General features: G+C 47.3%; 1 protein-coding gene across 20 annotated transcripts in view; it reads left to right on the top strand.

Moving 5' to 3' along the window:
- Nucleotides 1-21,361, top strand: part of LOC139391751 (microtubule-actin cross-linking factor 1, isoforms 1/2/3/4/5-like) — a 228,335-nt gene that overhangs the window by 114,389 nt on the left and 92,585 nt on the right. For all 20 annotated transcript variants that reach the window (XM_071139264.1, XM_071139276.1, XM_071139260.1 and 17 more), the window contains 25 exons: nt 581-708; nt 2,228-2,321; nt 2,517-2,671; nt 3,986-4,280; nt 4,370-4,498; nt 4,726-4,803; nt 5,147-5,308; nt 5,418-5,522; nt 5,758-5,853; nt 6,217-6,342; nt 10,280-10,432; nt 13,951-14,105; nt 14,281-14,407; nt 15,152-15,335; nt 16,215-16,381; nt 16,564-16,742; nt 17,839-17,977; nt 18,166-18,359; nt 19,075-19,234; nt 19,497-19,580; nt 19,945-20,052; nt 20,153-20,251; nt 20,381-20,491; nt 20,643-20,734; nt 20,892-21,027. In XM_071139264.1, the coding sequence (XP_070995365.1) occupies nt 581-708; nt 2,228-2,321; nt 2,517-2,671; nt 3,986-4,280; nt 4,370-4,498; nt 4,726-4,803; nt 5,147-5,308; nt 5,418-5,522; nt 5,758-5,853; nt 6,217-6,342; nt 10,280-10,432; nt 13,951-14,105; nt 14,281-14,407; nt 15,152-15,335; nt 16,215-16,381; nt 16,564-16,742; nt 17,839-17,977; nt 18,166-18,359; nt 19,075-19,234; nt 19,497-19,580; nt 19,945-20,052; nt 20,153-20,251; nt 20,381-20,491; nt 20,643-20,734; nt 20,892-21,027 (3,456 nt within the window). The remainder of the gene's footprint in view (nt 1-580; nt 709-2,227; nt 2,322-2,516; nt 2,672-3,985; nt 4,281-4,369; nt 4,499-4,725; nt 4,804-5,146; nt 5,309-5,417; nt 5,523-5,757; nt 5,854-6,216; nt 6,343-10,279; nt 10,433-13,950; nt 14,106-14,280; nt 14,408-15,151; nt 15,336-16,214; nt 16,382-16,563; nt 16,743-17,838; nt 17,978-18,165; nt 18,360-19,074; nt 19,235-19,496; nt 19,581-19,944; nt 20,053-20,152; nt 20,252-20,380; nt 20,492-20,642; nt 20,735-20,891; nt 21,028-21,361) is intronic.

Raw genomic sequence — 21,361 nt, forward strand, 5'->3', positions numbered from 1 at the left:
TCATGCTGTGGGGATGTTTTTCAGCAGCAGGGACTGGGAGACTAGTCAGGATTCAGAGAAAGAAGAACAGAGTAAAGAGATCCTTGATGAAAACCTGCTCCAGAGCACTCAGGACCTCAGACAGGGGCAAAGGTTCACCTTCCAACTAGACAACAACACAGCCAAGACAACCCAGGAGTGGCTTCGGGACAAGTCTCTAAATGTCCTTGAGTGGCCCAGCCAGAGCCCGGACTTGAACCTGTTCGAACATCTCTGGAAAGACCTAAAAATAGCTGTGCAGCGACGCTCCCCATCCAATCTGACAGGGCTTGAGAGGATCTGCAGAGAAGAATGGGAGAAACTTCCCAAATACAGGTGGGTCAAGGTTGTAGCGTCATACCCAAGAAGACTTCAGGCTGTAAACCTGTTTTTGCTTCGTCATTATGGGGTATTGTGGGTAGATTGAGGGGGGAAAACTATTGAACCCATTTTAGAATAAGGCTGTAACATAATGTGGGAAAAATGAAGGGGTCTGAATACTTTCTGAATGCACTGTATGTGTTATAGAAGTTAATATGATGTGCATGTTTGTGTTCCCCAGGTATGGATGGAGTTTGGGCGCATCAAGCTGCCCCTGGGCATGCACCCCAACGACCTGGAGGAGGAGTGGGGCAAGCTGATTCTGGAGATGCTGGAGAGAGAGAAGGCCCTGCGGCCCGCTGTGGAGAGGTCATGACCCTGACCTTAATCCTTACTACTGCTGCTAGTGTTTCAGTTGGTTTATGTCAGTAGCTATAGAGAGAGAAGGCCCTGCAGCCTGCTGTGGAGAGGTCATGACCCTGACCTTAACCCTTACTACTGCTGCTAGTGTTTCAGTTGGTTTACATCAGTAGCTATAGAGAGAGAAGGCCCTGCAGCTCTCTGTGGAGAGGTCATGACCCTGACCTTAACCCTTACTACGGCTGCTAGTGTTTCAGTTGGTTTATATCAGTAGCTATAGAGAGAGAAGGCCCTGCAGCTCTCTGTGGAGAGGTCATGACCCTGACCTTAACCCTTACTACTGCTGCTAGTGTTTCAGTTGGTTTATATCAGTAGCTATAGAGAGAGAAGGCCCTGCAGCTCTCTGTGGATAGGTCATGACCCTGACCTTAACCCTTACTACTGCTGCTAGTGTTTCAGTTAGTTTATATCAGTAGCTATAGAGAGTGAAGGCCCTGCAGATGTCTGAGGAGAGGTCATGACCCTGACCTTAACCCTTACTACTGCTGCTAGTGTTTGTTAGTTTATATCAGTAGCTATAGAGAGTGAAGGCCCTGCAGCTCTCTGTGGAGAGGTCATGACCCTGACCTTAACCCTTACTACTGCTGCTAGTGTTTCAGTTAGTTTATATCAGTAGCTATAGAGAGTGAAGGCCCTGCAGCTCTCTGTGGAGAGGTCAGCAGCTGAGACATACGTAACACTATAACTAACCAGAACCTTAAAGCTGGAATCCTTAATGGTGAATCAGCCAAGCCTGTCTGCAGTTTTAGAACAACAAAATAAGTCACTGCAAACAACTAACACTTTCTTCTCCTCTGACGTCATTGCACGCGCAATAAAAGAGCATAATATGTTGAGCGTCTTTTTTTGTTTGTTTTTACCGTGCTGCACGACCCTCCTCAGCTCGGCAACAAATCCGATAACAACAGTGGTCTGCAGAATCGTTAACCCTGATTTAGTTATTTGAGAGCTAGAGTTCGTTTATACCAGTAGTTATGGAAAGACGAGGCCCTGTGGCTCGCTGTGGAGCACACTAACCCGAACCCCGACACTTTATTACCGACATCACTTACGCCGACATTTTTATGGTGCTCGAGCACAGGTCTCTGCACCAAACGCAGTACATCTCATTATCATCCGGCATATTTCACACTGATTTAATTTGCACGGGTCTGTACTCTGGTTGTATTGTGGAAATGTCGTCCTTGTCTTGATACTTCAGCAATTTAGTCTTAGACTTCAATAGGCCTAACTTGATTACCTGGTAGATGTTTTTAGTTTGTTATGGTTGTACAGTAAACACATTCCTTAGACACTGGCTGCGTACAAAATGGCACCCTGTTCCCTATGTAGTGCACTACGTTTAACCAGGGCCTGGTCAAAAGTAGTGCGCTGTATAGTAAATAGGATGCACTTTTGGACGTAACAGAGTGTTTTGAGCTTGTTGACACTCTGTGACACTGTGCTGATACTGTGCGTCTCCTTCCAGACTGGAGTTATTGCTGCAGATGGCCAATAAGATCCAGAACATGGCCCTGGACTGTGAGGAGAAACTCACCCTGGCCAAGAACACACTGCAGGCCGTGAGTGATGCTGTCCCTGTTTCTCTCTCTCTCTCTCTCTCTCTCAACGAGGACTTGCTTCTCTGACATTTTTGTACTTCCACTCTATAGGCACGATGTGCCTCTTTCACTGTGGTGTGCTGTGTCTTACTCATTTCTTCCCCGTCCCTCCTCTTCGTCCTCTTTTCCCACCATGCCTTCTCGCCCCTCCGTCAGGACATGTCCCGGGTGGAGAGTGGCGAGGCGGTGCGTTGTGAGGGGGAGCTGGGCTTGTACCTGCAGGACTGTGAGGTTCTGATCAGACGGCTCAACGTGGACCTCCATGTCCTCCGGGACCAGAAGTACTACCAGGTGGAGCAGCTCGCCTTCAGGTCAGTGGAGGGAGAGGGAGTGTGTACGGACAGAAAATGAGGCTTGGTTATGCTGTTTAGCTCTGTTGGTAGAGAACGTGGTGCTTGCAACGCTAGGATAGTTGGTTTGATTCCCGCTGCGGCCACCCGTACGTGAAGTGTATGCACGCATGACCGTAAGTCGCTTTGGATAAAATTGTCTGCTAAATGGCATAACTTTGAAAAAATATATATACACTTCCGTTCAAAAGTTTGCGGTCACTTAGAAATGTCCTTGTTTTTGAAAGAAAAGCAAACACCAGTCTCAACGTCAACAGTGAAGAGGCAACTCCGGGATGCTGGCCTTCTAGGCAGAGTTGCAAAGAAAAAGCCATATCTCAGACTGGCCAATAAAAAGAAACGATTAAGATGGGCAAAATAACACAGACACTGGACAGAGGAACTCTGTCAGAGCAAGCCTCTTCACTGTTGACGTTGAGACTGGTGTTTTGTGGGTACTATTTAATGAAGCTGCCATTTGAGGGCTTGTGAGGCATCTGTTTCTCAAACTAGACACTCAGTTGTGCACCGGGGCCTCCCACTCCTCTTTCTATTCTGGTTAGAGACAGTTTGCTCTATTCTGTGAAGGGAGTAGTACACAGCGTTGTACGAGATCTTCAGTATCTTGGCAATTTCTCGCATGGAATAGACATAATTTCTCAGAACAAGAATAGACTGACGAGTTTCAGAAGAAAGTTCTTTGTTTCTGGTCATTTTGAGCCTGTAATCGAACCCACAAATGCTGATGCTCCAGATACTCAACTAGCCCAAAGGCCAGTTTTATTGCTTCTTTAATCAGAACAACAGTTTTCAGCTGTGCTAACATAATGGCAAAAGGGTTTTCTAATGATCAATTTGCCTTTTAAAATGATAAACTTGGATTAGCTAACACAACGTGCCATTGGAACACAGGAGTGATGGTTGCTGATAATGGGCCTCTGTACGCCTAGGTAGATATTCCATAAAAAATCTGCTGTTTCCAGCTACAATAGTCATTTACAACATTACCAATGTCTACACTGTATTTCTGATCAATTTCATGTTTTAATGGACCAAATTGGTAGTGTATATATTGTTAGGCTTGGTTATACTGTATGAACCACGAGCATCAGTGGTGTAAATGTGACACCACAACAGTACTGTGTTATGAGAAAGCAGATGTTTTGTGGAGCAGCAGTGGAGGTCCTAATTCACTTCCGGTTGTCTTCTGAAGAGGAGGTTGACTGTTTTTGTGCATTTTGTGTGTCACTTGTCTTTTGGGGGGGATTTTAACACATTTGTTCCCCTCCTGCACAGAGTGTCCTGTCTCCACGAGGAGCTGGTCTCTCTCCGGCTCCAATGCTCCAGCGTCTACAGGAAGGGTCACTTCTCCCCGGTGACGGGGGGAGACCGGACGGCCCCGCGGGGGAGCGACAGTGGTCTCTCCATGTCCACAGGGGCCCAGACCCTACTGGGGGCAGTGGGGGTGATGGGGGCAGCCCTGCTCAGGAGACCCATGTCCCGCTCTCAGCTGGTGGCCATGTCATCCTCGGAGGACGAGGGGAGTCTCCGGTTTGTCTATGAGCTCCTGGGATGGGTGGAGGAGACACAGGTAAGAAAGAAGGGGTGTAGGTAGACGGAGGGAGAGAGAGGGAGGGGAAAAGCGATGCATGAGATTAACTGATTGTGTATGTGTGTTAGGACATGCTGGAGCGTGCAGAGTCAGGGGCGGACCTGCCCTCCGTAGAGCAGAACCTCCAGGACCACCAGAACATCCACACTGCCGTGGAGGAGCTACTGCACAGCCTGAAGGAGGCCCGCAACTACGAGGTACACACACACACATGAAAACATACACACACACACACACACTAATACATTGTAAAACAGACACTTCAAGATCCACTGTACATGCTAATACGTATACTGTAAGTACAAATGAACGTGCACTGAGAAGACCTGTGAATATGCAGTCCTTAACAGCATGACACTCACAAACCTAGGAAGAAGACACCGATAACCGTTTTATTAAGCCGTTGTGTTCTCTTTATCCTCAGACGAAAGTCTCTCGTAACTTCAGAAGCAATTATTCTGACACTCTGGCCAAGCTGGAGCAGCAGTACTGCAAACTACTGGTGAGTGGGAGGGCTGTTTTCCTCTGTGAGTGTGTGCCCGTGGGGCTGTGTGTGCGTGTGTCTCTGGTATGTAGGGTGTGCTTGTGTGCACCCCATTGTATCCCAGTCTGCCCAAATTCTCAGTTAATCCCATCAGGGTGTGAATGAGCTAGCTAAAGGCTCAGGGAAGCTAGCGAGTGTTAAGCCAGACAGAGTGTGGCCTTCAGAAGCACCTGCTTCTACCACATAGCCCCTTGATCAGCCCTGAAAAGAGTGTGTTTGCCTCTGAAATAACCTCAAACTCCTCGTAAACGTTTAGAGCTAATGCCTAAGAACATTACTTCATCCCATCCTGTCTTCACAGGAAAACTCATCGTGGCGTATGCGCTGCCTGGAGAGCCTGCATGCGTTTGTGTGTCGCTGTACAGAGGAGCTGATCTGGCTCAATGAGCGAGAAGAGGAGGAACTGGCCTACGACTGGAGCCACAACAACACCAACGTCAACGCCAAGAGAGATCTATACGCCGTGAGTGGACACACACACACACACACACAGAGAATACAATTTTTTTGGTACCGTTTGACACAGATATTCCCCTGGGTGCTCTTCTGAATGCTCTGTCATCCTCTCTCAGGAAATGAGGTCAGAGCTGGAGGAGAAACAGGAAGTGATGCACTCGCTGCAGGAAACGGCCGACCGGCTCTGTCAGGAGAATCACCCGGCCAAACAGACAGTGGAGGTGAGGTTGCCTAGCAACAAAGCCATTAAGGCCGTTCATTGGCCTTTCAAAGTATTGGCTTTCCATCGACAGTACTTGTCATTAGAAACAGCGCTGCAATCGATGTTCCCCTGAAAATAAGATTGTCAGTAAATTTTGTACCTAATGTTTGTGCTGTGGAGCTTGAGTGTGTTTCAAATAAGGAGCTTGAGAAATACCCCCCCCCCCCCCCCCGTGTGCCCCTCCCTCTCCCCAGGCGTACAGTGCAGCGCTGCAGACCCAGTGGCAGTGGGTACGCCAGCTGTGTGTGTGTGTGGAGCAGCATCTCAAAGACAATACTGCCTACTTCCAGGTTAGGAGATTTGAGCAAAGCTTGGCCCACGTCCCTTTTACACATTATATCTGATACTATTACACGTTATACCTGTAATATACATCTGGTACTTTACGATGTCAATTGTTTGTTGGTTTTCACGTAGACGGCGTCTTAAAAGATCAAGAAATGATATGCACTTTATTTGCCTACGTTTAGTTTGTCTATTTTACTACCCATCTATGTTTTGACTTGCCCTTAATTGGGAGTTTAAAGCTATTTTATCTTCAAAAGCGCTTTAATACTAGATGAAATATGAGATATCTCGGGCAGCTGTTGGTGGATTATATATAAACTCCTATTCTGATCTCTGTGTTTTACGTTCTTATTGCCACCTGTCAGTTTGTGAGTGACGCACGGGACTGCGAGACGTACCTGCGTCAGCTCCAGGACACCATAAAGAGACAGTACACCTGTGACAAGAGCAGCAGGCTGGGCAAGCTGGAGGACCTGCTGCAAGACTCTATGGTACATTATAACTCACACGTCTCTATGGTGCTTCTAGGGCTGTTGGATCAAACGCACTCAAACGTGTTCAACCGAACCGGATCAAACTCACCTCAATTCCTCCACCAACTCGGCAAATTACCTACATCCCTGCTAATTGCTCCACTATTGCATGTGACCTACTTAGCCAAACAGAGTTGGCTATAATCATTTAGGTATCTGCCAGTGAAAAGCTTAGGCACATGATTATAGCTTATCCACATTTAAGATAATAAGCTACAGGTAATTGCCAAAATAAAGGAAACACCAACATACAGTGTCTTAATAGGGCGTTGGGCCACCAACAGCTTCAATGCACCTTGATCATACATTCTACATGTGTCTGGAGCTCTATGGAAGGGATGAGATGCCATTCTTCCATGAGAAAGTCCATCATTTGCTGTTTTGTTGATGGTGGTAAACGCCGTCTCAGGCAAAGCCCCAGAATCTTCCATAAGTATTCAATTGGATTGAAATCTGGTGACTGTCACACACACACACAAACACAAACACACACACAGAGCATATGTTTTACTATCCTTGTGGGGACCTAAAATATATTTCCATTCAAAATCCTATTTTCCACAACCCCAATTGTAAACCTAATGCCTAAGCCTAAAATAGCCTTTGTCCTCGTTGGGGACCTGCAAAATGTCTCCATGAGGAAGACTTTCTTGTTTTACCGTCTTCGTGGGGACTTTTGGGGATTTCTGGTACCAATAAGGATAGTAATGCGCGCACACACACACACACACACACACACCCTTTAAAACCCCTATGTTTCTTTGAGACCCCTCTTTCAAAGTCCCTGAGATCTCTTCTTCTAGCCATGGTAGCCTAAATAATGGGCAACTGGGCATTTTTCTACATGACCCTAAGCATGATGGGATGTTTTAATGGCTTAATTAACTCAGGAACTACACCTGTGTGGAAGCACCGGCTTTCACTATACTTTGTATCCCTCATTTACTCAAGTGTTTCCATTATTTTTGCAGTTAAATGTACGTCACCTTGACACTCCTGACACATTTAGTAAACGTATCCACTGCTAGCTAATGGCTCAGGTGTTAGCTACAGCAGTCGCATGAGGCTAATGTCATGCTAATACTGTACCCGTTAGCTAGCTGTTGATACTGTAAGTCTTTAGCTACCTCATCTAGTCTCACAGCTGCTTTGGGCCGTCGCAGTCTAGCGAGCGCTAATCTACTCTAGTATACCTCTGCTGATTCACGGCCCCTGTGACGCACGGCCACTCTGCCACCGCCATGCCCACCTGACACACAGCAGATGGCACACTGGGAGCGGGCACGGCTCCACGGACATATCCTCTCTGGGCATAGAGATCAGAGGGAAATGTGGTTACATTGATACAAAATGTATGGTTGTGTGGTTTATATCGAGGAGGGAATAGATGATCAGGTTATACACAGTGCCAGTCAAAAGTTTAAGGACACCTACTCATTCTAGGGTTTTTCTACATTTTTACTATTTTCTATAGTTTAGACATCAAAACTATGAAATAACACGTTGATTCATGTAGTAACCAAAAAAGTGTTAAACAAATCAAAATATATTTGAGATTCTTCGAAATAGCCACCCTTTGCCTTGATGGCAGCTTTGCACACTCTTGGCATTCTCTCAACCAGCTTCACCTGGAATGCTTTTCCAACTGTCTTGAAGGAGTTCCCACATATGCTGAGCACTTGTTGGCTGCTTTTCCTTCACTATGCGGTCCAACTTATCCCAAACCATCTCAATTGGGTTGAGGTCGGGTGATTGTGGAGGCCAGGTCATCTGATGCAGCACTCCCATCACTCTCCTTCTTGGTCAAATAGCCCTTACGCAGCCTGGAGGTGTGTTGGGTTATTGTCCTGTTGAAAAACAAATGATAGTCCCACTAATCGAAAACCAGATGCAGTGGCGTATCGCTGCACAATGCTGTAGTAGCCATGCTGGTTAAGTGTGCCTTGAAATCTAAATAAATCAGTGTTACCAGCAAAGCACTATCACGCCGCCTCCTCCATGCTTCACTGTTGAAACTGCACATGCTGAGATAATCCATTTACCTACTCTGCATCTCACAAAGACGCAGAGGTTGGAACAAAAATCTCAAATTTGGACTCATCAGACCAAAGGACAGATTTCCACCCGTCTAATGTCCATTGCTCGTGTTTCTTGGCCCAAGCAAGTCTCTTCTTCTCATTGGTGTCCTTTTAGTAGTGGTTTCTTTGCAGCAATATTCAACAATAAAGGCTTGATTCACACAGTCTCCTCTGAACACTTGATGATGAGATGTGTCTGCTACTTGGACTCTGAAATGTTTATTTGGGCTGAAATCTGAGGTGCAGTTAACTCTAATGCACTTATAGCAGAGGTATCTCTGGGTCTTCCTTTCCTGTGGCGGTCCTCATGAGAGCCATGTTCATCGTAGCGCTTGATGGTTTTTGTGACTTCACTTGAAGAAACATTCAAAATTCTTGATATTTTCCGTATGGACTGTCGTATCAATTTGCTTATTTGAGCTGTCCTTGCCATAATATGGTATTTTACTAAATAGGTGCTATCTTCTGTGTACCACCTGAAATGCATTCCAGGTGACTACCTCATGAAGCTGGTTGAGAGAATGCCAAGTGTGTGCAAAGCTGTCATCAAGGCAAAGGGTGGCTACTTTGAAGAATTTCAAATATCTAAAATATATTTTGATTAGTTTAGCTTCTTTTGGTTACTACATGATTCCATATGTGTTATTTCATAGTTTGTTTTTTTTCACAATTATTCTAGAATGTAGAAAATAGTTTTAAAAAATTAATACCCTGGAATGAGTAGGTGTGTCCAAACGTTTGACTGGTACTGAACATGTAGATGTTTTTGCTGTGTTTTGCTGTTATCCTGAGTGTTTTTGTTTGTTTGTGCGTCTGGGTGCTAGCCTCATTTCAAGATACCAAATGATGAGCACATCACTGCACTGAGTTTGAGCCAGCATGTGTGTGTTTGGTGTGAAATGGGGTGTTAAGCGCTGGGCGGTTGATTAAATTTCCAGTGCCGTGTGTATTCTAGTGTGTGCGTGTTCTCACTGGGGGAAGATTAAAACAGACTTTGACAGATGCCTCGTTCGCTGTATTCCATAAAAACAACCACCAAAGCCCTATAGTAGACCGATGCAATGCCTTTGTGAATCGCTACCTAATGAAGTTTCAGTACCTCAACCCATTGTACTCACAATTCATTCTTCCAAATAATACAATGGATAAGTAATGGCTATATACCAAAAATGGATCCGAAGTGACTGTTTCTCTCCTCTGCCATTTTGTTTCCCGCGCTGGACTCTTGACTCATGGTCCACCTCTACTAGCACTAACCCGTTGCTAATGCTAGTTCAATGTTAATTTGGCCGGTGTGAAATTCATCTCTGAAGTGTAATGCTATTAGCATGTTAGTGCTTCCCTCACTCACTCTAGCCCTTAGCTCTCCCAGTGCCTCGAGCCTCTGTAATGAAGCTTTCTGTCAGGAAGTTAGTCTACATGAATGTATTTCTACATGCCACCATGAGGTGTTAAGCTAATGCCTTTTTAATGTTTAATGGCTAGCTTAGAAGCTAATGCTAGTGCTGAGTTAGCTTGCGAACACTGTCCCAGTGTCACCAATTTGGCGATTGTAAGCTAAGCTACTGGGCGCTATAGCTATCCTGTTGAGCTGAGAAGAGAGATCTCTGCTGTACATGATAAATTGGTGTACTGTGGAGTTCAATGGAATCGATGTATGGAAATGGACTGAAGTTTGAAAGGGATATGTTATCATATAAGACTATGCCTATAGATCACATACAGTATCACAAAAGCTTACCATTTGACTGACTGACTGATTTGATTGGTTAATTGATTGCTCGACACCCTCACTGACCAATGGCTGTACCCTACAGGAGGAGAAGGAGCAGCTGATTGAGTACCGCAGCTCTGTGGCCAGCCTGGTGGGCCGGGCCAAGACGATGGTGCAGCTCCTCCCCCGCAGCGCCGAGAGCACCCTGGGAAGCACCACGCCCATCCGCGCCATCTGTGACTACCGGCAGATAGAGGTACCACACCCACACTATCATGACAATACCAGGGTCCTGTTCATTAGGCACCAAACGGAGGAAAACGGAAGCACACACGGAGGGACTGCGTGGATTTGTCCAATATTTTTATTTTTTTTAAATATATTTATTTTTAATCCGTTGCAGGACATTTTGAAAACCTTTTCTGTTATGTGCCCTTGTGAATACGACCCAGGTCACCTTACCCCACTTCACCTAACTGTATCCTTCTGCCAACTGTTCAGTCTCTACCCTGTACAACCCCTCTCAGCCCCACCTACACCGTAGCAATCCAATACAGGGCATTTTCAAGCAATCAGCTGTCATCATTGGCTGCTTTCACCATGCCATTGTTGGTATGTAGATCCTGTCCATTTGTCAGCTAAAAAACATGTTTTCAATAGTTGCTTCAATTGTATGTGTTATTCAACCATGAATTTAAACTGTGACCCCCCCCCATTTCCAGTGTTGGTTGGAAGATTGCTGCATTAGAGCTATTGAAATGTTGTGGTTGTTGCAGTCCAGTAGTGCCACAACACATCACTAGATATCATTATGCTTCTTGAGAACAGATAAAATGGCAGATTTTGTCAGAATGAGCTCAATTATCCTTAGGATTCGTGTTTTTGACTGTCTTCTACTCAATGTTTTTCATAGGGATATTCAGATGGGCTTTTTTTTTTAACAGCTCATCTTTCCATCAATGTTTTATTTTTTTCAGCTGAAAAGACAGCGATGTTGGATTATGGCATTCTATCATAATGGGTCGGCAACACTCGTTAAAAATCCCCTGAAAGAGCCCACTGTAGCCGCTCCGAAGTCTAGTAATGATTCATGAGAAGAGATTTCCATTTGGCCAGTGACACCCGACGCGCCTCACACTCACACGGGAAGCCTCTCCACCGCCCAAAGTGCTGTGTGATGCTAGCAGAGAAGCTAAAAGCTCTGAATTATGAATTTCTCCCACCTGTGCAGACTCAGGCAAACATCTGAAAATCTGCCTTTCCACTCCTGTAATATGGCATAGGGACAGGAAGTGGCTCGGACACGGCTATTTTAGCTCTGCTGTGTGAGTCTCTCTGGGACTAGGACGGTTTGCCCAGTTAGGTGTGGGTGAGATACCGTTACGTTCTGGTCAGGGGGGAGGTGCAGTGATTACTGCAGGGGTGCGTCTCAGTAGAGTGGCTTCTTCTACTCCTCTCCTTTCCTACTACAAACACACACACACACACACACACACACACACTTAGATTGCCACCAACTACGGGCTCCTTTTAAAGAAGACGCACACAACTCGGTCTTCATGACGCTATCCCAAAATAATATTTCTCTCCTATGTCTTCTCTCTCTCCATCCTACCGTTTCCCATTCCTACCCTCTATCTCTCACTCCTCCGTGTCTTCCTCGCTCTCCCTTCTCGTGTGTCCGCCGGGCTGTCAAGGCTAACGTTCAGGTATTACTGCCGATGTCGTCGTCCTCCTCCTCCTCCTCCACCTCAGCGCTCAGCTCTCACACTGCACACTGAATCTTCCCTGGTTACTCTATGCTCTTATCAACTGATTTAGGATCAGTTTTTTTTCTCTTCATCTGGGTTGGATGTACGACCTATATGAGCTAAAGGTCCAGATCAGTTGGTAAGGGTGAAGTAAACGCACGACTGACCCACAGTATCCCAGCTTATTCAGCCAGTGAGACTGTTTTAGCCGCAGTCGTAAGCTTTTTCTGTACATGTGTGTTGCAGTATTTCTGTGTGTGTGGAGGGGGTGGGGTGAGAGAGGGGACAGTTGTTTTAGATGCACAGACCTCGTTTTTTTTTTTTTACATTTTAATTTTGCCAGACCTTCGGGACCACCCCGTACTATGCCAAGTTGAATCTCTTACTACCCTAGCGCTCTGTATTTGTTGGCCAGATGTCAACAAATCTTGTAATGAGTGCGGGGGGGGGAGGCACATGTAGACATTTTCAGTCCCATGGATACTCTTATAGTTCCATGGTATTTAAATGGCTGCTCAATTCAATATGGCACCGCGGTGATTCTAGTTTCCTTTTCAGTTGTTAGGGCTTTTGCTAACCACATTAAACCCATGAACGTTTCCATTTTGCGTTATTTGTTTGTTGCCGTAAAACGTTATTTTTCCATTTGTTTTCCCTCTTTCCCCTTCTCTCTATACATCTTCCTCTCCCAATCTTTTCACCTCCTCAACTGTCCACATCTCTCCTCATCTCTCCTCATCGATCCCCCCATCTCTTCTCTCCCAATATCTCTCTTATCCTCCCCTCACATCCACATCTCTGTATCTTGTCCTCTCCTCATCTCTCCTCATCTCTCCTCATCTCTCCATCTGTATCTGTCCCTTTTTCGTCTTCCTTCCCATCCCTCTCTCCCCCACTCTCTCCCCCACTCTCTCCCCCACTCTCTCCCCCACTCTCTCCCCCACTCTCTCCCCCACTCTCTCCCCCACTCTCTCCCCCCCTCTCTCCCCCCACTCTCTCCCCCCACTCTCTCTCCCCCCACTCTCTCTCCCCCCACTCTCTCTCCCCCCACCTCTCTCTCCCCCCACCTCTCTCTCCCCCCACCTCTCTCTCCCCCCACCTCTCTCTCCCCCCACCTCTCTCTCCCCCCACCTCTCTCTCCCCCCACCTCTCTCTCCCCCCACCTCTCTCTCTCCCCACCTCTCTCTCTCCCCACCTCTCTCTCTCCCCACCTCTCTCCCTCCCCACCTCTCTCTCTCCCCACCTCTCTCTCTCCCCACCTCTCTCTCTCCCCCCCACCTCTCTCTCTCCCCCCCACCTCTCTCTCTCCCCCCCACCTCTCTCTCTCCCCCCCACCTCTCTCTCTCCCCCCCACCTCTCTCTCTCCCCCCCACCTCTCTCTCTCCCCCCCACCTCTCTCTCTCCCCCCCACCTCTCTCTCTCCCCCCACCTCTCTCTCTCCCCCCCACCTCTCTCTCTCCCCCCCACCTCTCTCTCTCCCCCCCACCTCTCTCTCTCCCCCCCACCTCTCTCTCTCCCCCCCCACCTCTCTCTCTCTCCCCCCACCTCTCTCTCTCCCCCCACCTCTCTCTCTCCCCCCCACCTCTCTCTCTCCCCCCCACCTCTCTCTCTCCCCCCCACCTCTCTCTCTCCCCCCCACCTCTCTCTCTCCCCCCCACCTCTCTCTCTCCCCCCCACCTCTCTCTCCCCCCCCCCCCCCCCCACCTCTCTCTCTCCCCCCCCACCTCTCTCTCTCCCCCCCCACCTCTCTCTCTCCCCCCCCACCTCTCTCTCTCCCCCCCCACCTCTCTCTCTCCCCCCCCACCTCTCTCTCTCCCCCCCACCTCTCTCTCTCCCCCCCACCTCTCTCTCTCTCCCCACCTCTCTCTCTCCCCACCTCTCTCTCTCCCCACCTCTCTCTCCCCCTCCCCACCTCTCTCTCTCCCCACCTCTCTCTTTCCCTACCTCTCTCGCTCCCCACCTCTCTCGCTCCCCACCTCTCTCGCTCCCCACCTCTCTCTCTCCCCACCTCTCTCTCCCGTAGATCACCATCAGCCGAGGTGAGGAGTGTGTGTTGGAGGACAATTCTCAGAGGACTAAATGGAAGGTGATCAGCCCCAGTGGGAATGAGGCCATGGTGCCGTCAGTCTGCTTCACCGTACCACCGCCCAACCAGGAAGCCATGGACACCGCCAGCAGGTACACACCCACACACACACACACACACACACACACACACACACACGCAGTTCACATATCCATAAAACATGTGCACACACACAAACAGATCAACAAACGCTTTCACACACACGGATGCCCATACACTCTCCCACCTCACCCTGCCGTCTATTGAGTGTTATTCCGTGTGTTGTAGGATGGAGCAGCTGTACCAGAACGTGATGTCTCTATGGCACAATCTACACGTCAGCATGAAGAGTGTGGTCTCCTGGCACTACCTGCAGAAAGACATCAGGACCGTCTCCTCTTGGAGCCTGGACACGGTTAGACACACGGTTTTAATGTCACCGTACGTCTCTGTGGTTGACAGAAATACCCTGTTGCTGTCCGTTCCATGTCTGTCTTCAACCACATTTATCTCACTTAATTGTTCTATTTCTTATAGTTTCTTCCAAGCATATTTCTCTCTCTCGCCCTCTTTCTCTTTCTTTCCCCAACCCTATCTCGCATTCTTTCTCTCGCATTCTTTCTCTCGCTCTCTTTCTCTCTCGCTTTCTCTCTCTCGCTTTCTCTCTCTCTCGCTTTCTCTCTCTCGCTTTCTCTCTCTCTCTCTCGCCCTCTCTCGCTTTCTCTCTCTCTCTCGCCCTCTCTCGCTTTCTCTCTCTCTCTCTCTCTCTCTCGCCCTCTCTCGCTCTCTCTCTCTCTCTCTCGCCCTCTCTCTCTTTCTCTCTCTCCAGCGGATATCTCATATGACTTACGTTATGTTGTAGTGTCACTCTGTTGTCATGTTTTCCTCTTTCCCCTCCATCTGCTAATAGGTTCATTTCCACTTCTTGCCTATTGCGTATGAATAACGTCTTAACGCGTGTTAATTAATACACATATCAACATGTTTTTGCACCATGCACTTTAGGGACCACAATGTAAAGAAGGATCTGGCTGTGTGGTGCTGTCCCTGTCACGTTTCTAAAAAAGATTTTTTGAGTGGACGAATCAAATCAACCAATCACCACTCTTTAATTTAGCTCACGTGCACCTCTCTCTCTCTCTCTCCCTAACCCCCTCAGGTACGTTCCCAGACCCCTGTGGCCAGGGACCAGGCTCTGAACCATTTGGAGGCCCACCTGGCTGACTTCCTCTCTGACAGCAAAGAGAGCGTCCTCTTCAACCCCGCTGAGAGACGCGAGCTTGAGAGAGACGCCCACACCGCCCAGGAACACTGCCAGGACCTGCTGGTCAACATGGAGACAGGTAGATGGACGGATATTGCATCTCAGTCCCAATTCTCCACCCTTTTCCCTGAAGTGTGCACTTGTTCACTCCCGTGCTTGCATTTAAAAGCGGAGGATAGGTGTTGGAGGCCATGCTGACACAAATCCTTTGGTTTTGAATGCACGAGGGTAAGTGCACGTTTCAGGAGAAAGGGTGGAGAATTGGGAGGCAGTGGGGGGTTTGGCTCACATATTTACTTAACTTTACTTGCTTAGTAGTATTGAGATTCATCCAAATTATTGATAGTGCACTAAAAAGACAAATGTGTTTCTGTTTTGCATGGGGACAGGTAGATTGACAGAGTGCATCACCTCAATTACTTGAGTCTTGGCTTCATCCACATTTGGGGCATGAGGGCAACATGGGGAATTCTAATGAAAGGGTTTTGTGATGGTGCATTGACCCAATTAAGTGGGATGGAAATTAAATTATCTCCCCACTGTCTCTATTTACCCTTTATCTACTCTCTCTCTATGTCTCTCTGTCTCTCTCTGTCTCTCTCTCTGTCTGTGTCTCTGTCTCTCTCTGTGTCTGTGTCTCTCGCTCTGTCTCTCGCTCTGTCTCTCGCTCTGTCTCTCGCACTGTCTCTCGCTCTGTCTCTCGCTCTGTGGCTCTGTCTCTCTCTCTGTGTCTGTGGCTCTCTCTCTGTGTCTCTCTCTCTCTCTCTGTCTCTCTCTCTCTCTCTGTCTCTCTCTCTCTCTCTGTGTCTCTCTCTCTCTCTCTGTGTCTCTCTCTCTCTCTGTGTCTGTGTCTCTGTGCTTCTCTCTCTCTCTCTGTGTGTCTCTCTCTCTCTCTGTCTCTCTCTGTCTCTCTCTGTCTCTCTCTGTCTCTCTCTCTCTCTCTGTGTCTCTCATCTAGTGGAGAAGGATGAGTCTGTCTCTCGGTCCTACCTGTCAGAGCTCCAGAACATTAAACTGCGTCTGGAGGAGGCGGAGCAAAAGCTGATGCGCGGCATTCAGACTCTGCCCCCTAGCAACCTATCGGGCAACAGCGTCGACAACACTGTTCAAATTGCAGAGCAAGAGGTCAGTATGGTGCCACAGCACCATCTGCTGGTCACCAGAGTCTTTACACACTCTTATTCATCTACCAACAAAAAGGGGACCAGCACTAACTTTATTCAGTTGCTTTCATTTCTTTTCATGTTTCAACTTATTTCTACATAATGAATATGCAAATCAAGACTAACCCTTATTCCCGGTGTCAGAAGCTGCAGTCGGACCTGGATGGTTTGAGGACCAGTCTTGGCGAGGTGTCGCGTCGCTGTGTGACTTTCTTTGAGGAGAAGCCCACCTCCTCCACTGTTCCCGTACTGCGCTCTGAACTCAACCTGGCTGTGGAGAAGATCGACAGACTACACAACCTCTCCTCTGTCTACCTGCGCAAGTACGTAGGCCAAACACACACACACACACTCAAAGTACTCTCTCTTAAAACCTCTTTGGGCTGGGTGTTCCGCTAGAGTTCCACTACGACAACATCCGGTGATATTGCAGAGCGCAAAATACAAAAATACTAATATTAAACATTCATGAAAATACAAGTGTCATACATCATTCTTTAGCTTCGAAACTTGGTAATCGAACCGCTTTGTCCGATTTCCAATAGGCTTTACGGCGAAAGCATAGCATTTGATTGTCTGAGGACAGCGCCCCCCCCATACACCAACATTAAAAACATTTTTCAAACCAGCGGAGGCGTCACAAAAATCAGAAATAGCGATAAAATAAATCACTTACCTTTGAAGATCTTCCTCTGTTTGCAATCCGAAGGTTCCCAGCTACACAACAAATGGTCGTTTTGTTCGATAAAGTCCTTCTTTACATCCCATAAAAGTCTGTTTAGTTGGCGTGTTTGATTCAGTAATCCTTTCCACTCGTTCAACATGCAGACAAAGGAATCCCAAAAGTTACCGGTAAACTGCGTCCAAACAAGTCAAACAAAGTTTCTAATCAATCCTCCGGTACCCTAATATGTAAATAAACGATCACATTTAAAACAGAATGTAGTATGTTCAATACCGGAGATAGATAACAAAGTGCGCGCCCTCATTCACGAGCGCCACAAGACTAGAGTCCTAACGAGGGACACCTTCGAAAAACTACAACTACTTGTTGATTTTTCCAAAAACACATTTTATAAAGACTGACATCCAGTGGAAGCCATAGGTACTGCAATCTGGGCGCTTTTTGGTTGGACATTCAATAGGCCCACATGAATGGCCTGGGAGCTCAAAAAACACATTTTCCAGATCGAGTTCTGTTATACTCACAGACATGAGTTTAACAGTTTTAGAAACTTCAGAGTGTTTTCCATTCAATGCTACCAATAATATGCATATCCTAGCTTCTGGGCCTGAGTAACGGGCAGTTTACTTTGGGCACGTCAGTCATCCGAACTTCCGAATACTGTCCCCTAGCCCAAAGAGGTCTCTTAACCAATATACTTGACTAAGTATCGCGTGCTTCCCCCTTTCGCCCAGGCTGAAGACAGTGGATGTGCTGATCCACAGCTTGCAGGCCGCAGAGAGCCAGGTGAAGAGGTACGAGAGCAGGCTGAGTGAGGAGGACATCGTCCCTGCAGACGCCAACGCCATCCAGGCCCTACGGGAACAACTGGGGGTAAGAGACTGGCAGATACAATGAAAGAACAAACTATCCACTAATATCCCACTAATTCAGATACTGTACAAATGTTTGTACAAATGCATGAAAAAGTTATTGATGGCCCCGTAGGAGTTGCTTGGATCAAGATTAGGATTTGTTTGTTAGTGTGTCCTCGTGCTGATTCTCTGCCCCCCTCCCTCCAGACGTGGCAGTCGGAGCTTGAGGACCAGGAGGGGGTGTTGAGCTCCCTGCAGTCGGTTGTGCAGAAGGCCCGGGAGGCGGGGACTCAGCTGAACAGGCTCCACCCAGACCGCAGCCCGGAGCTGGAGCGCTACCAGGAGAAAGCCGCCCAGCTCACCGAGAGGTGGGCCGGAGTCAAGAGACAGATGGACACACGGTGAGTGGTGGACGGATGAATGGTTGGAGTCACTGTTAGTCATATCATTTTTATGGAACTCTTATGTGAAACTTAAGCCTTACTCGGTGTTTGTACTGTAGGTTTACACTTAAATGAATGCAGTATGTCTTTGAGATGGGGACAGATTTGGAAAACCACCGTTCTGGTCAAATGTGAAATAGAGATGACAGAGGTGCAGGCTAAATTCCCAATCTGGCCACATTCCATCATGGCCACCTAATTCTTAATTGGCGTATATCACTCCTCACCTCTCCAACTGATAGCTATTGTGAGTTCTGCCACAAAAATGGTCTCCGTGCATCACTGAGGTGGGTGCTACACGTTGATGTTAGGCGAGATGAGTTTCACCCTACAATGTAAAGCGCTTTGAGTACATCGGTAGAGAAGTGCTACATAAATCCAATCAATTATAATGATTCACTATTATACAATCTCTCTATTATGCTTGGGAACAGATTTCCCAAAATAAAAATTGCTGTTGTTTTTATGGTCTTTTATGTCCAACAATGAAAATTCAACAACAAAAAATATATTTGTATTGATTTATTTTAGCTCCGAAAACTTGGGCGGCCAAATTATACCACCCGCGGTCCGCCAGTTGGGGAACCCTGGCATAGACCCATATCACTGATTGGGTACTTTATTGAATGTCGTGGTGTGTTTGTGTGCGTGGATTTCCTCCTTGTTGTTCCAGGCGAGCTGAGCTAAAGGCCCTGGGCTCAGTCCTGCAGCACTACAGAGACGGCCACTCTGCTCTGATCCACTGGATAGAGGAGACCACTGAGAGACAGGAGAACACCCAGCCTGGACAGACTGACAGCAGAGTCCTGTCTGAACAACTGGCAGAACAAACGGTGAGAGGGATGGATGGAGACCGATAGAGGCAGGAAGACAGATCCAAGGAGACCGACAGAAAGAGAGAGAAGGACTACACAGCAGATAGATATTGACCCAGCCATAGAGAAAGGTTCATTGAAAGAAAGAGAGATGAACATTAACTTTGTTTAAATAGGCTATTGGGACTAATGGCTATTGAAACGAATGGAATGATCTGACTGCGATTGAGTGACTTCTGTAAATGACGTCTATTCTCATGGGCCTGATTCCCCTCCTCAGGCATTAGTAGCCGAGATCGAAAAGAACCAGACCAAACTAGACGAGTGCCAAACCCACTCCAAACAGTACTGCACCTCTGTCAAGGTACAGTACCACAGCACTTTGTCATTGTAATGTAAAGACACATTTTTGGATGATTGGAAAAGGAGCCCTAAGTAAGCATTTCACTGTTAGTCTCCACATATTGTCTTACGAACCATGTGACAAATAACGTTTTCATTTGATGTCCAAAAATATGATGATTCATGCTAGGTGTTTTTTGCAAGTCATAAATTTTGAATTGAGGTGGGCTACAGGGTTACTGGATTATAAATACATATGATTGATTGATTGATTGCATACCCAATTTCCAAACGAAATGTCCTATACCAATACAACATAAAACATAATTTTTTTTTTAAATCAGTTAATTGTCACGACGTTACATGTATCCATATTTGTCCATCAGGACTACGAGCTACAACTGATGACATTCAAAGCTTTTGTGGAGTCGACCCAGAAATCCACTGTTAAGAGGAGGAGGATGCACTCTTCATCAGACGCCATCACGCAGGAGGTAAGGAGAGGGAGACGATCGGCGCAATCTATTTACAGAAGAATATGTGTCAATGTCTGTGTGTGAAGCCAAGAGCAGAAACATTTCTTTGCCATTCCAGTTCATGGACTTGCGCACACGCTACACAGCCCTGGTTACCTTGACGACGCAACACGTCAAGTACATCAGCGATGCACTGAGGAGACTCGAGGAGGAAGAGGTATGTCTCGCTCTTTCTTTCGTTCGCTCTCTGTTTTTGGTTTCGTCAACCTTCCTCTGTGTTCCTGGGATTTGTTGTCTGTACCCGCCAATACATTTCTATCATGATGACATGTCCCCCCCCCCACAGAAAGAGGTGGAGGAGGAGAGGCAGCAGAGGGTGGGCCAGGTGTCAGAGCTGCTGGGCTGGGTCAAGGGCCTCCAGGGCCCCTCTGCCGAGTCATCCATCGCGGCGCAGCAGGTCCAGAAATATTATTAAATGCATCTAGTATCTTATTGAATTGTATTCATCCGCTGGTCTGTCTTGTAGCACGCTCTCTTATCCTATCAAATGAATATACCGGTGTTCTTTTTCTATCACGTTGTTTTAATCATTTGAGTTGTGTTTCTAGGCTGTCGGTGAGCAGTTAGCGGCTAAGAAGGAGGAGGTGGCTCAGGCTATCAGGAACACCCAAGTATTCCTGATGTCTAAACAGGCCAGCAAGTAAGTTCAGATTTCTCCTACGCACATGCATACCACTTTATAAACACACGACTACTGTATACTCGCTCATTAACGTCTCACCTTTATCCACACACCACACACACACACACACACACACACATACAAGTTCAAACTGATAGAAATGTTTGTCCTCTAGGTTGTCCCCAGAGGAATGTGTCCAGGTGACCTCCCAGCTGGATGAGCTGACGGCCACCTACAGCCAGCTGTGTGACCGTTCCACCGCCCGACTGCAACAGCTGGAGCAGGAGCAGGCCAAAGAGGAGCAGAGAAAGGTAGAGCGGATGGAGGGAGGGTGCCCGGAAAGGGGGAGGAGAAGGGAGGTTGCGGCTACAACCATAAACTCACTAGCGAGTTGCCAATGCGAGCTTACGACGTTGCTGTTCAAGTGTGTTGCTCACTGGCAATGTCTGTCTGCCTTTTTGTGAATTTGAGGTTCTGAAATGGAATAGGCTCAAGAGCCGTGTTTGTGTGCAAGCGAGAGTGTGTCGCATGTTGTGTGTCGCCCGTCACCCCGTGTGCATTTTTTTGACACCCATCATCATCATCACCACCACCATCATCATCCCCCATAGTGAATGTTGTCGACTCATAGACTTGGTTTGCTTC

The sequence above is a fragment of the Oncorhynchus clarkii genome, chromosome 32, assembly GCF_045791955.1.
Source record: "Oncorhynchus clarkii lewisi isolate Uvic-CL-2024 chromosome 32, UVic_Ocla_1.0, whole genome shotgun sequence".
Classification (NCBI taxonomy): Eukaryota; Metazoa; Chordata; class Actinopteri; order Salmoniformes; family Salmonidae; genus Oncorhynchus; species Oncorhynchus clarkii.